General features: G+C 45.9%; 1 protein-coding gene across 1 annotated transcript; it reads right to left on the bottom strand.

The window, feature by feature from the left end:
• Positions 1 to 22: 22 nt before the first annotated feature.
• Positions 23 to 10,894, bottom strand: LOC307230691 (bile acid-CoA:amino acid N-acyltransferase-like; the record flags this gene model as incomplete). Its single annotated transcript, XM_080001128.1, has 11 exons — positions 23 to 160; positions 7,178 to 7,313; positions 7,506 to 7,586; positions 7,683 to 7,776; positions 8,469 to 8,587; positions 8,689 to 8,864; positions 9,023 to 9,231; positions 9,339 to 9,438; positions 9,581 to 9,790; positions 10,460 to 10,525; positions 10,747 to 10,894. The coding sequence occupies 11 exons, from the start codon at positions 10,892 to 10,894 to the stop codon at positions 60 to 62; spliced, it is 1,440 nt and encodes a 479-aa protein (XP_079857254.1). The 3' UTR covers positions 23 to 59.
• Positions 10,895 to 17,603: the final 6,709 nt, after the last annotated feature.

Raw genomic sequence — 17,603 nt, 5'->3', positions numbered from 1 at the left:
ATTACTGCTCCTGGAGGTGAACAGATGATTGAGTTGATATTGTCTGTAACCGGACAATTTCAGCCTCTGAGATTGCAATCCAGAAAATGCAGCATCTTGTTCCAGGAGTTTTCCTGTGCGGCGGCATGGGGTGCGAGGTGGCCTCCCCACAGCGTGATGACTAGACACGAATAGAGGGGAAACAGCAAAGCACAGGAAATACAAAACAATGTCATTTTCCATTCCATATTGGTTAATATTATCATCAAAGATATAGTTGTTTTTGACAAACTCATGATGTTGTGATTCACAGTACTTTAAAGTAAGTTTCAAAATGAATCTGGGACTAATTCAGTCAGCGCTAAAATCCACTATGATCTACTGTGTACATGAATTACACATAATGACCTGTATGGCACTGCCAGCCTGCCCTTGTGAATTCAAGCTGTGATGCTGTGGAAAGTTGCTAACATGCCTCACTGCCAGTGAAAACAAGAGTAAACTTCCAGCCAGACTAAGAATTGTCTTTATTAAACAAAGTTCACATGTTTAGAAATGGTAAATACAAATTGTGGCGTGGGGATGGGGTGGTTTGAGCAGCTACACCTGCCTTTGCTCTAGGTAATTGGGATCAGAGTGGCTGCATACCTGTTGCTCGTTGGTTGGTCCAAAGAGCAACAGGTAAAAGCTCCATCCCCACACACACTCAGGGGAGGAGCCCTGTCATGACACATATCTGCTCCTGGTTTTATTCCAACTGGCCCACTCTCTACAATCCCGTCTTCTGTGTCTCTGTGCCTGAGGTCCCTGAACGTGCCACTTGGGTGGTGCATGGTAAGTGAAACTGCCACGCGAATGCAGAGCAGAATGAACCTTGTGCAACTGCAGAGCTGCTTCTGCCGGTGATACATATCACATAAAAAAAAAATATATTTTAATAATTCTTCACAAAATTAAAGCAATTATGACTTTTCTATGTGAGATTTAGTTGGATTGTGGATTGTGTTAGATTAATGGGCTAGTGAGTGGCTGTGGAAGAGGAGAAGAAAATTGATCAGTTCTAGATCAATAACTGAATTTGACTCATGCACAGTAATGTTTGATTAAGGTGAAAACCTGTTGCCGCTTCTCACCTGCCTGTATGCGTGTCTGTTTTCGTTTGTTTCTCGTCTCTTTGAACTTTGCGCTACTTCAGTTTTGGCCCACTGCTGCAACTACCTGAGGCTATTTATTTTAGGTTTTCTGCTGAAATCAATGGTCTGCTGTCTTGTCATCTCCCAGCGCTGTCATGGAGACATGTCCCATGTGCACTCTGTTCTGCAGCCGCTGGTCTGTGTTGACAGGCTTGTTCCTCCCAACTCGCCTGCCCCGCCTTCCATAGTTAAAACTGCAACATTTAGGCTACAGAATGCACAATCTCTCAGCAATAAATCATTACTCATTTAAGACATCATCCTGGAACGGAAAATTGACTCTCTCTGTTTAACAGAAACTTGGCAAGTTCAACAGGACTTTATTATAGGACATTCTCTCTCACTGCGCCTCCAGGTTGTCCTCATCCTCGCCCCCCTAAAGCCTCCACCACCTTCATGTCTGAACTGCTTACCTCTGTCTGTTCCATGTCCCATGTACCCTTCTGCTCGGTGACTTCAACATCTGTTATAAGAATTTTATATTTCTATTTATATATTACTGTGCCTTTCACAAAAACTCTTGTATGACGTATATGTACTCTGCTCTCTTTCTGTAGGCTAAGCAGAGTTCACAGTTTATTGCTGTGTTTTTCTCTTCGATTCTTGTACGATATATGTGTACTCTGTTCTTCTTCTCAAGGCTAAGTAAGAGTTCATATCTTAAAAAGGACATAAACTAATCACTTTCTGTGCCTTAATGTAAAGAGGAGGAAGGCAACATGTCTCGCTTGTAAAGTACGGAAACATCAACACATGGTCAGTCCCAACGAAAACTGCCCCATCAATGAAACTGTCATGTCAGCATGATCTATGCAGGGGCGTCTTCACATCAGCTGACCTCCATCCCAGCGGCCCGGCCCGGCTTCTTCTCTGCAAGAAGACTGCATAAAAACTCAGTTCTCCAGTGAGAAATTGAGCATTTCCTCTGTGACTTTCTGTTGTATTGTTACACTGAAACTGCTCCTCTTGTACAACCTTGGATCCTCTGGTACGAGATTAAATGCTTTATTAACCTAAAGTATTTGTCTCCGATTTCTTCTGTAACGATAAGTCCGTCCACGAACAAAGTTTATAGCTGTTTTACTTTAACATTTTTTTGGTGCCCAATCGTGGGACTCCAATATCCGACTCTTCTCTTCAGAGCATCGGACCTGAAATCTTGCAAGGGGGAGTCTGGGACTCCTAAAGAAAGTCCTCAGCCGCGGACCGTTAAAGGTTTTGTTTTGAGCAACAGAGGCGCCAGGACTACGAATGAAACGAGACACCTTAACATACGTAGGAGACGTATTTTCGGTGTATAGGACACTCAACGGAAAACGCCTTAAGGTAAAGTACACAAAATGCCTAAAGGGAAGGTGACTAACACAGACAGGGAATATCAGGTTACAAGCATGTGTCTGCTAAATCCAGGATTAGTTTATAGATGTTTTACTTTAACAACATCCACCAGCTGTATGTTTGCCAAAATTTGCTGTCACTATTGGACTGTTTTAACATTACACAAGGTCCCACCCACGCCAAAGGCCACACGCTCGATCTGGTGTGCACCACTGGCACCTCTCCCTCCCATCTTCAGTGCCTGGACCTAGCTGTTTCTGACCACCATGCTGTCCTGTTTACTGTTCCTGTCCCCCCGCCCAGGCAACGCGTTTAACACACCATCACGTTCAGGAACCTCAAGTCATTGAGTACACCAGCCCTGATTAACACCCTCGTGACCCACCTGGCCCTAGATCCCTCTGACACCACAGTGGATGGCCTGGTTGCCCATTACAACTCTGCCCTCTCCCTCAGTCTCAGTTCTCTTGCCCCCCTCAAAAGCCGGACTGTCTCCTTCACTTGCCATGCCCTCTGGTACACCTCTGATCTCCGCACCATGAAGGCCAGCGACCGTCAGCTGGAAAGGCTCTACAGAAGATATTGCCTCACTGTCCACCCTGAGGCCTTCAAACAGCATGTGACATCTGACAACCCCAACCACCACCGCCCGATCTCCAACCTTCTGTTCCTAAGCAAAATCCTGGAACGAGCAGTTGCCACCCAACTCCAACAGCACATTTCCAACCATGAGCTTCACGAGCACCTTCAATCTGGATTCAGAACTCACCACAGCACGGAGACCGTCCTCATTAAAATCACTAACAACCTCCTCATTGCCGCTGATGCAGGCTACATCAGTATACTCATCCTTCTTGACCTCTCAGCTGCCTTCGACACAGTCTCTCACACTATCCTCCTCAAGCGTCTATCCGGCTACCTAGGTTTCTCCGGTACAGCACTCTCCTGGTTCCAATCCTATCTCACCAACAGGAAGCAGTTTGTCACTATAGGAGACTCCTGCTCCTCCCCTGGCCCAGTTGACCAAGGCGTGCCTCAAGGCTCCATGCTTGGGCCCCTCCTCTTCACCATCTACATGGTCCCCCTTGGTCAGCTCACACGCCACCACGGTCTATGCTTCCACACCTACGCTGATGACACACAGTTATCAGGACAAAACCATCCACCCGGCTCCCCCTCAGTCTCTTTTCAACTGCCTCAATGACATCAAAGTCTGGATGTCCTCTAAACTCAACAATAACAAAACCAAACTCAAGGTTGTGGATCCCAAGGCACTGCTCAGAAAGGTTGGAGATCTGCTCCTGGTTGTTGATGGCTGCTCTGTTTTCCCATCCCCCAAAGTACGCAACCTCGATTCAATCCTTTTATTTCACTCACATCAAATCCATAACCAAATCTGCCTTCTTCCACCTCAAGAACATCTCCAGACTCCGCCCATCACTGTCTGAGTCTGTGGCAGAAACACTAATCCACGCTTTCATCAACTCCCGTCTGGACTACTGCAATGGAGTCCTGTCCGGAGTTCCAAGTAAATTCCTGGACAGGCTCCAGTATGTTCAAAACTCTGCTGCTAGACTTCTCACCCACACCAAGCCCTGGCAGCACATCCCCCCCACCCTCACCCATCTCCACTGGCTCCCTGTCAAAACCCGTATTTCCTACAAAACCCTACTACTAACCTACAAATCCCTCCACACCCTCGCCCTGCAGTACCTAACAGACCTCCTCCACCCCTACGCCCCGTCCCGGAAGCTGCAGTCAGACATGTGTCTGCTCTCCGCCCCCTGCATGAGGCTACAACCCTTTGGGGACAGAGCCTTCAGTGTGGCGGTCACCACCATCTTGAACCCTCTCCCCACTGACATTCAAAATGCTCCATCCCTGGCCACCATCAAAAACCTCCTCAATACCTACCTATTCAACGTGGCCTACTGCCCCTGACCCTTTTTTTTGGTTTCCTTTTTTATTCTGTTCTTTATTTATTTCAATTGATCTACCTCGTCTTGTTTTGTTTTTTGTTTTCCATTGTAAAGTGTCCTTGGGTTTGTGAAAAGTGCTATATACAGTAAATCCCAGTTATTATTATTATGCTGTGAACTATTGGAGATAATGCATTTGGAAAGTGATGATGACAATGGAAGTAAAAGTTTTTTTGATGAGTATAATTTAATTGTGTTTAGTAAAACGACATCATCTTGGTGAGAAGGACCCTCTCCGTTGACACAGACCCTCAGGGTGAATTAGGCACATAGAACTTTGCGTAGGGCGCCCTGGAGGTCAGGACCGGCTCTGTTGGCAAATGACCACTACGTCCACTGCACACTTAATTCACGCTACGCAACTCAACAAAATGCACTGAGTTGGCGGTGCGTGCCGGCAAGCACCCACACAATTTCCTGGAATTGTCTAGTTAAGCAATATTGTTCTTGGAAGGTATCAAGTTTTTAATTAGTTATGTAGCTAGTGGGGCTGCCTTTTGTACTTAATAAATTCATAATTCGTACTTAATTTTGCGCAGTCTTGTAATTCTTTTAACTTGTGATCAAGTCAACCCTAAAGTAACCCTAAAAGTAGTCACAAATGAGCATTTAGTAACTTACTTTTCAAAAAGGAAACGGCCCCAGAGCATTACCCCAGAACACCCTAGTGGGTCTGTGTTTTTCTCGCTGATCCCCACCTCTCCTCTTAACCTAGCTTCCACTACCCTTTCCCATAGCTTCATGCTGTGGCTGATCAACTTTATTCCCCTGTAGTTACTACAGCTCTGTAGGTCTCGCTTATTCTTGAAGATGGGTACCAGTACACTTCTTCTCCACTCCTCCGGCATCCTCTCCCTTTCCAGAACGGTGTTAAACAGTCTTTTTAGGAACGCCACTGCCATCTCACCTAAACATTTCCATACTTCCCCAGGTATGTCATTTGCCTTTCTACTCTTCATCTTCTTTAATGCTATTCTCACCTCATCCTTGCTTATTTGCTGCACTTCTTGATCCACTATCCCCACATCATCCACTCTTCTCTACCTCTCATTTTCTTCATTCATCAACTCCTCAAAGTACTCCTTCTACCTTCTCAACACACTCTCCTCACTAGTCAGCACATTCCCATCATTATCCTTAATCACCCTAACCTGCTGTACATCCTTCCCAGCTTGGTCCCTTTGTCTTGCTAATGCGTACAAGTCCTTTTCTTCTTCCTTACTGTCCAACCTCTCATACAACTCGTCGTATGCCTTTTCCTTTTTTTCCATTTCTCTCTTCGCCTTGCACCACATCAGCTTGTACTCCTGTCTACTTTCTTCATCTCTCTGACTATCCCATTTCTTCTTAGCCAACCTCTTCTGCTCTATGCTCTCCTGTACTTCCTCAGAGTCCTTGTCTTCCTTCCTCTTCCCACATGATACACCGAGTACCTTCTTGGCCGTCTCCCTCACCACTTCTGCAGTTGTTTTCCAGTCATCTGTTTACTGTTCATTCCCATCTAATGCCTGCCTTACCTCTTCCCTAAATTGCATGCAACACTCCTTTTTCAACTTCCACCATTTTATCTTTATCTTGGGCTTTTCTTTCACTCTCTTCCTCTTCTTGGCCTCAAGGGTCATCCTACAGACCATTATCCGATGCTGACGAGCAACACACTCCCCGACCACCACTTTGCAGTCACTTATCTCTTTCAGATTGCACCTCCTGCATAAGATGTAGTCCATCTGTGTGCACCTTCACCCACTCTTGTATGGCCCCCTGTGTTCCTCCCTCTTCTTGAAATAAGTATTCACAACAGCCAATTTCATTCTTTTGGGGAAGTCCAACACCATCTGTCCTTCCACATTCCTCTCCTTGTTGCCATACCTACCCATCATCTATGTCCCTGATCCCTTTGCCAACCTGCCAATTGAGATCTGCTCCAACGACCACTCTCTCTCCCTTCGGGACGCTCTCCACCACTACATCCAACTCACCAAAAAATTATTCTTTCTCTTCCACCTCACACCCAACTTTGGGAGCATATGCACTGATCACATTCGTTATCACCCCATCAATTCCCAGCTTCATGCTCATCACTCTGTCCGACACTCTCGTCAACTCCAAAACACTCTTGACATAGTCTTCCTTCAAGACTGTCCCTACCATCCATACCACCCTGCCATCCACTAAATGGTAGAACAGTTTGTACCTGGCTCCGATACTCCTGGCCTTACTCCACTTCCACCTGGTCTCTTGTACACATAGTACATCTACCTTCCTTCTCTCCATCATGTCAGCCAGCTCTCTCTCTTTACCCTTTATAGTGCCAACGTTCAAAGTTCCTACTCTCAACTCTACTCTCCTACCCTTCTTCCTCTCCTGATGTCTCTGGACAAGCCTTCACCCTCTTCTTCTTCTTCGGCCGGTTAACCTGGGTCTCGACTGATCCGGTATGGAAATCATATTTGTTGTCCGCATGTTTGATTTGGCATGGCTTTTACCCGGATGCCCTTCCTGATGCAACCCTCTCTATTCCTCCGGGCTTGGGACCGGCACTGATGATACACTGGCTTGTGCACCCCCAGTGGCTAGATTATCATTTCATATGATATTCATATTTATAAGAGGCATTTAACAATGAATAGTGAGCAATTAGACCTGTGCAAATTAAATTGAAAAACAAAACAAAGAAAGCTCACATACGTTTCTTGGGTTTGACCGTCCACAGGGAGGTTCTAGCATTTGGGGAGTATGGAGGCTCTATCAGGTGTCCTGCACCGGGATACGACAAGCGGGTGAAGAGTTGGGCTTTACCTGCAGAACGCAGAGCCTCCTCAATCTGAGGCACAAACACATGTTAAATCACAAACACATAATTGAATCAAATAAGTAAATAATTCAATTGTGATTAAAATTTCAATGTCTTCCATTCAGAGCAGGGAAGCTACAAATCCATAAAAAAATGGGGTTGTAAAGTTCTATTTGGATTTTTAATCAAACCAAGGAATAAATACGTTTTAAGTCAGAGTACCTCATTTGCGTTCTCTATACTCGCGCAGCTGAAGTCGTCCTCTCCCACAATCCACAGTATCTGGCAGGTCAGGTTTTCTAACTGCAAAGACATTTTGTCGATGTAAAATTGCAATGGTTTCAATTGAATGATGAGGATTGGAAGTACATGGGTGTGACTTTTAATTTTACACATTACCTTCACTCTGTTCTCTGGGTGAATGTTATTCGGCAAGGACACTTCTCTGAAACTAACGTAGCCCTGTTCGTCAAAGCGCCAGTACCGCGAGGTACTAACAACAACAGCAACACACAGGAAGTAAACTCAACCTCCACACAGTTAGTTTCAAAGTTTTGTGGCTCTTTAAGATCCCATTTTAAGCAGTGTGTTTATTGAGTTATTATTTTCTGCTCTTGTCTGTAAATCAGTTGTAATAAACAGAACTTGATCCCATAACAAAGAATTACTTTAATTACACATCGCAAATCATGTCCAGGCCAGAGTTGAACAAACCCACAAGGCCTTAGTGATGACGACGCTGCACGACTTACCTATAGAAAAAGAAACGTATTGACGAAGTCAATATCATGGGTAATAAAGAGATGAAAACAAAAATGATGAAAAAAGACATTCACATGATCACATGGTAAATGGTAAATATTATAGTATACAGTATAGTAATTTTCATCAGCAGCTACTACCTCTCGAAGCTTTGACTCCCACCGCCAGAGAAGTCTCCAATTGGGCCATTAACACAAATCACACACTTTGGCTGAAAGGGGAAACTTCAATTATTATCATACATGTTTGATACATGATATTTGTTCTGAGCCACAGTATCAAGACAGTGACACATTATTTACTTAAATTACATTATTTCTGAAAATAACATTTCTTTATCAATGTGCATTTCACACAGTAACAGGGGCGGCAGAATGACCACTGTCCCAGAAAAACTGATCTCAAAGATTGAACTCTTCACACACTTTGAGATCAGGCTGAGTGGCGATTTGAAGGGACATGAAGACCCCGAAGGAGAGGCCAATCACACCCACTCTTTCCCCACACACTTCGGGACGGTCCTGAAGCAGGTGGTACGCCGACTGCCAACACACAAGAGAATATCGGGGAAAATGTCACCTGGAGCGACAAAGAAATGGAGGGAGATAGAAAATGAAGCAATCTTTCTTTGTTTTGTTTTTACCCTGAGGTAGTCGATGCCGACATTTCTTGTGTTGAGTGGACCGGGAATATCTTTGTGTCCAATGTAGGCAAGAGAAAGACTTGCGAAGCCTCTGGAGGCAAACAGTGCAGAGCGGTACTCCACCAGCCCTCCTCCCATCCCCCACAGGTCCAGGATGGCAGGGAACGGCCCCGGGCCTGCACGCAACAACCTTTTGAGATAACTTTTTTAGGTTTTTAAGCTTTTTTATGCACACCACACTAACGCACCAACCCTTACCAAGACAAATTCCTTGTATATTAAAATCGACTTCGCCAAATAAAGTCATTGCGCTTCTTATATTATCTTATCTTGCCTGAAGGAAGAAATAACGTTCCCACAATTCCATTTTGTCGAATGTCTATCCTCCTGACGCCCGGTGTCATGTACCACCTCTCTACAGTCGATACCGCCAGCGGACCTGCACTGCGTCCAACTCCTGTGGCACCGTCACTCGGTGTGAAGTGGCCCTCAAAAAGGGACAGGTTCACTACGTATGGAGCCTCAGTGTTTTTCTTCTTGAGCCTGTGGATGGAATACGCAACAGAGACTGTTTAAAGTCAATAAATTCAATAGGAGTGGGGATTCCACAAAATAAACGTTTATTATAAACGTTATTTTTAAATGTCAACCTCAAACCCTCTCTCGCCCCTGGTGCCGGCTGAAGGCTCCACATAAGCCCCATCGGCTCGCACCCGACATAGGAACCCCCGACCGAGTGATCCCTACTCACTAATGGAGGAGAGAATTGTGAAATGGGATTTATTTGTTGGTTTTGGATAGGCAATGTACGGAATGTCTTTCAAATTTGCTAATCATAATATTGAATTTTGAAGCAACAGTGCGCATGCTGGTAAGAATCCTTGTGACTTACAGTTCACGGTGCCGTCCTCGTTGGTATTGTAGTGCGAAAAGGCTTCCCACAGGTCGCCGTCCTCACTGTGCATGTGTGCACACACTGTGACTGCACTGTGGGGCGGCAGGAAATGCCCCTGGATGCTGATCTGCTCGTCTATGAGGGCACGAGCGGGCGATGCCGACAGGAGAGGAGCCGGTCTGTACCTGCTCCTCCACCGTAAAGACCCTTGAGATTTGGGAAAAATACATAAAAGGAAAAATATATAGATAGCGATGGGGATTAGACTGATCTATCAAAGGATTATTAAAATATGATCAATCAAAGATTTGATATAGCGTATAATGTGGATATTTGTGCAGCTGTCATCCTGACATATATCAAAGGATAACTTTTTTGGCTTTAAAATCAATTATTAAGCCCAATACTTTTTAGGCTTTAAAAGTCAATATCTTTGGCATCTATGGTGATATGGTGTAGTCCTTTTCAACGGGTTAAGACTGTTGTTTTTTTGCATCATGTATATTGTGGCAAATACGATAAGGTATGTGGCCGACCAAGGGACAGGCAGAATCCGGGACGCCCTCCCCCTGGCGGTCCTCGCTACAATGCAGGAACGGCAAGCACTGCAGTTCCAGGAGATGGTGAGGGTCTGTGAGTGGGACCAGGAGGCGCTCTGGGAAAGCCAGCAGGCCATCCAGGTCGCCCACCGGGAGCGCACCAGACCCGGCAAGGAACGACCTTGAGGTGTTCCTTGCCAACCGCTGGCAAGGACCGCAGCTCCTGAACGCGGTCCAGCGGTGGTTACAACCGGAGGAGCACTCCCCGCACCAGATTGTCGAGCCGGTGGCCACCAAAAAGTTTGTGGTCAATCTTCCAGCGTACATTGCCACCGACCAGCCTCCCCCAAGCCTCCATAGCACTCGTGGAGGACCACGCCGAGGCCTATGCCCACACCACTGCCTACCACACCAGACCAGAGAGGGGACAACGAGGGACTGTCAGGGACCGCCGAGGGGCCCGCACCTGGATCCGGCACAGGAGTTGTTGAGGGACCGGCCGGTACCAGCGCCACGGACCTGGAGGCCATCACCATCCTCCTTTCCGGGGCCCCAGGAGGGGCCCACCTCCCGCCCCTTTCCCGCTAGAGGAGGGACGACCACCAGAGGGAGAACAGTTCCTACCCCGCTCCAACCCCCCCTGATCCTTCCTGGGTGGCATGGACTCGGGACCCCCGAAAGCTGGGGAGACGCCTGGGCAGGTATGCTGGCGATGCGAGAGACCCGACCACGACTTCCAGGACTGCTCAATCTTGGAGGTCAGCCAGGTCATTCGGGTAGCGGGTCTGCCGTTCCCTCCCCCGGTCAAGAAGGGGCCTACCGTGTGCCAGTAAGGTTACAAGGGGTAGACATCAGGCTTTGCTGGACTCGGGCTGTTCAGACGAGGATTCAGCAACATCTGGTTCAACTCTGGGCTTTCGTAAAGGCATCTTGGGTGGATATTTGTTGTGTGCATGGGGATATTCACACATGTCCGATAGTGCAGCTCGAAATTGGCTATAAGGGAAAAAAGCCTATGGTAAAGGCTGCGGTTAGTTCCTGCCTATCGCACCTCCTGATTTTGGGTACAATTTGGCCGGGGTTTGATGTCTTAATGAAAGAAGGAGGGGGGGCGTGCTCATGATCTGTAGTCATATGTGAGGGTTGCGCGGCGCACGGCAACGTGGAGGTTGCAATGGCAGAGGTCACCAAAGCAGAGGAGGTGGGACCTTCCTCAGGACCCCCAGTCCATCCCATGGAGGATTTTCCTCTGGAACAATTGCGGGACGATACACTTTGCGGGGCCTTTGAGCAGGTAGATAAAATCAATGGTGTGTTAATGCATCCTGATGCTGCGCTCACTCATCCGTACTTCGCAGTGATTAGGGATAAATTATATCGAGTGAACCGTGACGCCCAGTCAGGAGAAGAGGTTACCCAATTGTTGGTCCCTAAAAGCGGCCGGGATTTAATCTTCCAGGCGGCTCACTATAACCCGATGGCCGGTCACCTAGGATATGAGAAAACACCAGAGCGGATAAAGGCCCGTTTCAATTGGCTGGGCACCTGCGTTGACCTGCGGCGGTGCTGTGCTGCCTGTCCCCGAATGTCAGCTGGTGAATTCATCGGCTATTTCCAGAGCGCTGTTGAGGCCCCTCCCCTTAGTCGAGACTCCATTTGAGAGAATCGCTATGGATCTCATCGGGCCATTAGTACAGTGCTCGGGGCTATCGATTCGTGTTAGTCTTCGCGGACTACACAACCTGATACCCAGAAGCAGTGCAGTTGTGCAGTGTAACGGCCAAAAATGCGGCGCAGGTGCTGTTTCAGGTCATCTCGCGGGTCGGGATTCTGAAGGAAATCCTGGCCGACCAGGGCACTTCGTTTTACTGGGCGTTTGCTCAATTCGGACCAGCCCTGGTCGAGTGCTTCAACAACACGTTGAAAAACACAATCCGGAAGTTCGTCCACGATGACAGCCAAAGTTGGGACACATGGCTGAACCCCCTATTGTTCGCAGTGTCGGAGGTTCCCCAGTCCTCCACAGGGTTTTCCCCCTTTGAGCTGCTGTTCGGCAGGAGACCTCGTGGGGTGCTCGACCTGATTAAGGAAAACTGGCAGGAAGGTCCCAGCACCAGTAAAAACGAGGTCCAGTACGTCCTGGACATAAGAGCAAAGCCACACGCTAAACCCCCGAAAACTATGGAGGGAAGGCGTGCCTGTAGCACTGGCCACAGCAACAATTGAGAGGGACGAGTTGGGGCCGGAGGTGTTAAAGCCATCAGATCATACCGCGGCCCTTTAAAGTGACGATCTCTCTAAAGGTGCCCCACACTAGGCACACGCTGCTAGGTGTATGGGCACTTGGCACTCATGCCGGCTGGGGCGTCTGGTCAGGCCTCCCCCTTGCGCGGGCCGTGGGTGGGCATGGGAGTCTTGCTGGCTCGCCTGTGGAGCGGGCGGCTCGGGCAGGGTGTCGGTCTGTCGCCATGGGGCTGGATAGTCCGTGCCTTGCGCCCGCGGCCAGGGTTTTGTGCCTGCGGCTGCATCTTGTGCCTGCACCTGGGGGTTCGTTGTATGTGCGCGCCCCTGGGGTGTGGGGTCTCCTCGTGCTCCTTGGGACTGGGTAATGCTCCTGGGGGCTGGGCGTGGGGGTAGCTCCACGGCCCTCTGGCTTCTCTGGGGACCCGGGGGTCTTCTGTGGCCACAGGTCAGGGTACTTGGGGCTTTCCTGCAGCGGTAGGGTGTCTACAGGGCTGCAGAGTTCGGGGGCTTCGGGGCCCTGTCCGCTGCTTGAAGCCGCCAGGACATAATACCGACCTTCTATACCCTGTACACTCACCTGTGGACATCTTACACACACACACACACACACACACACACACACACACACACACACACACACACACACACACACACACACACACACACACACACACACACACACACGCACACACACACACCACCACACCTGCTTCGAGTGCACCCCAGCATCCTCCTGGTTGCATTCCTCTCCTTTCCTCCCTTATTTACTACCATGATTATGACAGGAAGAGGCCACGTGACGAGTTGTAGTTCCAGTTTTCCTGGACCTAATTCACTGTTTTTCAATACATGTTGTCGTCCAGTGTTTAGGTTTTTGTGTAAATGTTGTTTGTTTCTATGTTTATTTGTCTCACCCGTGGTGATTCTCCACCTCTTGGAGTAGTGATCAGTTGTTTGTAGACCCAAACATGATAAATAGTTCTCCAGAGAGGGAGGTTGGTGATGGTTCTCTATAACCAAAAACTGTGCGCTTGTCATTCTACAGGTCGTCCACAGGACAGAGTTATTGCAGCAGTTGTTGATGATTTAAGAATTAATAAAGAGTTGCATTGCAGGTTGAGAACTTGAACTCCACTTGCAGACTAACTCTGTACTTGATGCAATGGCGCAAATACTCTGTTGTATTCCCATCATGCTAACAGCACAGGTTTAAAAAAATAAAAATAAAGAAAGAAATATATCAAGATATCAAGATATCTCAATTCAATTGGGCTTATTAGAACCGCAAGAGTCTCACCTTTACAGCCATGCCTGACATATGTCAGCTACATAGGGTATGTTGGCTTCTGGGTCCGGAACAGCATGCATACCTAAAAGGTCATGTGATGAAATATCTGTATATATGTAATATATGTAATATATCTGTATATGTAATATATGTCGTTTGGGGGGATTTTTGACCCCCCATTCTCGAGTGGTCAAAAATAGTTAGAAAGTTTACCAAAGTTTTGTTATTAATGACATCAACCCACAACCTTTTGCCTTGGAGAACTCTTGGTCTTTCAGTCTTTCATCCCGATGATATGGATAATTTTCCTGTAGCAAATCAGTGGCCTGATCGTGTGAATCAGAGAAGACTGCAATTGAGTGGAACTCGTTGGTTCAGTGGGTGGGAGTGAGTGGAAGTCGTTGGTTCAGTGGGTGGGAGTGAGTGATGGATGATGATGGATACTCGGCTGTCAAGTCGAGTTGAGCAGGTCAAAGTCACGAGTCAGTGAGAGTAGCTCCGATTGGTTGAGTGCTTCTTCTGAGCAAGTCCCCAGGAACAGCCTCGGGCTTTGAAGCCATTTTGAAGCCAGGGGAATCAAGGAGAGTGTAGGAATTGTAATTGTCTAGCTATGTTGTAGAGAGTTCATTTTGGATTGCATTAAATTGGTAACACAACACTCACACAAACCAAAGAAAACACAGATAAACAAGAACAACAGCAAACAAACATGATACTTACCCAACGAATGGTGCATGGCTGTAACTCCAGGTATGATGCTCATTGTGTGTCTCCATATTGCCGTCATACAGGAATGTGCTTTAAGCATTATGAGGCGTTAGTTCTCTCTAAAAACAGACATGGACAACAGGTAAAAATTGATATTGAACAGGAAACTGTCATGTCCAGACAAAACAAACAAACCGTACAGAGCTGAGACATGGGCAACAAAATTTTCACTTCTTACTGATTAACCTTAAACCTCCACACTACACAATTATGGAAATATATCCAAATGATATCAAATTGCAACAGATAACGGTAATTCTTGTCTTCCCCTGAGAGGAATCACAACAATCACCTTGAAGTATTTACATCACATTATACATTATCCTGTTAAATATTCAAAGCTGTTGTCTTACCTTAAGCTCACACCTGAAGCCCCACGCAGCGACGAAGCGGCAGAAAGTCCTTCATTTCCAATGGGAGGAGCGACGGGGAGCGACGCGACGTGATGTGGCAGACTTGGCGACGGGAGGAAGTTGACCGCGCGATCGCAAGCTCAGTCGCCAAAGAGCTGTTGCTGTGGCTTGTGGGCGTTCCTGTTCAGCTCATCGCTTCATGTGCACAGAGCTGCATTCAGTTGTTTACATGTTGTTTGCAAATGTATATATATATTTTTAGAGACACAGTCACGGTCTGTATCTCTTTGAGGATGTATGTGAGTGTAAATGTACATACATCCAAAACCACCAGTTGAAAAAAAAAAGAAAAAGAAAATCTATATATCATTATCGATAATATATATTATCTTTATTATTTGTATTATATATTGTTATAAATATGTATATTTATTTTTTTATATATATTTTAAACCTGTCAGATTAACCTCTCTAAAAATATTGCTATACATTCTGACCATGTGATTTGTGCTGTATGATGTCATACTGTACATGGAGAAGTATATCTCCCTTCAGGTACATATTTGGAAATACTGAAGTCTTGCATCATGTGTCCTACAGACATATTTCTCATAAACCACCACCATGTCCCCCTCTGGGCCCCCCATCTGCTCCTCTGGGCCATCCACCACATCCTTCTGGGCAGTCCATTAAGGGTTATTATCTTAATGGTTATGAGGTAAGTAAGTTGGTTTCTTGGCTGAAAATATTGAAAACAAGGTCTTGTCTTCAGATTTAGATCAAGTAATTTTGAAGCAGAAACAGCCTCTAAAGTTATTTCAACAGGTATAAAGGACTGGGTGGGTTATAATCTATACAATATAAACCTCATGAATGAAACCAAGTCATTTTGAGGCATAAATAATCTTTCAGTGACAAGGTAGGAGCTGCAATCACTTTTTGGCAAGTGGAAAACTGTAGGAAAATAATTTATTGTATATAAAACCAATCTGTAAATCATGTTTATAATAGTCCAGTTTCCAAATATAGCCCTCAAAATTGAAAACTTGAACACACTTCTCCAGGTAGAGATTACACTCTGTCAGTCCTCAAAGGACAAGATTGAAGCCTCCATTGAGGAAGCAATCCTTCAAAGACAGCTGTTGGGGAAGGAAGCTGCAACCTGGGACGAGCAGGCTGAAAATTAGCTCTGCATCAACAAGAACAGGGAGGAGGAAAATAAATTACTCCTCCGTGAGGAGGAAATGGTGACGTTGATGTCCACCCTCCACGCCAGGAAGATGGACTTCTCCCAGGCCAAACCAGATCTGGAGGAGACAGCTCTAGAATCGGTCAAAAGCCAATTGACAGTGGGGACCAGGATTAATGAACTTGAAGCGACGCTTCCACAACTCCAGATGGAAAAAGGACCCACGAGCACCCTGCGGTCTGTAGGATCAAACACCAAGGAACCAATGACGTCCACTTCCAACTTAAGGAAGTTCCTTTCTCCATTCAGCCAAAAAACAAGGCCTTGCAAACCTGATATCTGCAGAAATGAACGTTCTTCCCTAAATCAATAAATAAATGAATCGATTCATATCATCAAATATTTGATGTGTGTGTACAGTTTTGTTATATTCTCTCAAGGAACTGTAAGTTACACGAAAGTTTCAAGCACTCACCCAACGTCTATTCAAATCTGCCATGAAGTAATTTAAACCTGTTCTGTGTAGTCTTAAAAAGTATTTCTAATTTCAAGTGTTTATTTTTTAGTGTTGCTATTTAAAGTATTATCTTGCAAAGTAAGAACAAAAAAACCCCACATTGTTTCTAAATGCATCATCCCTGGTTTGAGGAATGTGTTCTCCACCTACCTGTCGCTCAGCTCAGCGGCAGGAGACAACATTTCTGTTTCAACCTATCATTATGAAGTCAATGTTAATTGCACAGTGTAATGGCTATAGAATAAGACATCATGAGTCTTTCCTTATAAGTCTCGATATCACAATGCATTTGGACCGCCACCGGGTACAAATCCCATGATTGGATGATGGATTGATGGATTTACGGCAGTGTGTCACAGGAAGTGCGTCAACCAATGTGCACACATTAGCGGAAATGGCGGACGATGGAGCACTCTACTCCACGTAGATCATAAACCCTTGGAAATAAAAATGACTCAATGTATGATGTAGAATGATGCAATTCTTTGCTTATAGTGATGGGTCATCACGCTTACCCCCATTTCTTTTCACTTTCCATGTAACCATATCGGGTCATGTTGTTTAGTCTCAAAGTCAGTGCTGTAGCTTACGTGCACCATGCGCCATTATGATCGCCATGGTGACGTCAGCACGCAACAGCCTCTTCACCCCAATTTACAATCACTGTTTATGACGCAGTGAACATTAAAAACCTATCAAAACCTGAACAAGCAGTGGGCTCTTTGGTAAAGTGGTCTGAAATTTTGTGCGGCCGGAATGATCAATAATATATTATGGAACCTTATTGTTGCAATTTTTTATTTTCTAATATGATTTTCTTATATCAAATAAGAATAACATTCAATTCGTTTTGGTCCAAGGCTTTTGATGTCTTACCCCCTGCAGTGGTATCTTATCGGTATTGAAAGTAATGGAAAAATTAAATGTCTTGCCAAAATCAACATTTATTTCGCACAGTAGTTTTGGGCATCCACCTTGTAAAGAGGGAATCAATTCTAAATTGTAATCTGGAAGTTCCCTCATTGTTGACACTTTCTGGCCTTTCTTTCCTTGATTTGATGAGGGTTGACCCAGGTAAGTGACCATTCTATTGGTTTTCACATTTAGAACTACATGAATTCC

The sequence above is a fragment of the Zeus faber genome (genome assembly GCF_960531495.2).
Source record: "Zeus faber genome assembly, chromosome: 5".
Lineage (NCBI taxonomy): Eukaryota > Metazoa > Chordata > Actinopteri > Zeiformes > Zeidae > Zeus > Zeus faber.
The sequence above is the reverse complement of the archived record's forward strand: the minus strand, read 5'-3'. Positions and strand labels throughout refer to the sequence as shown.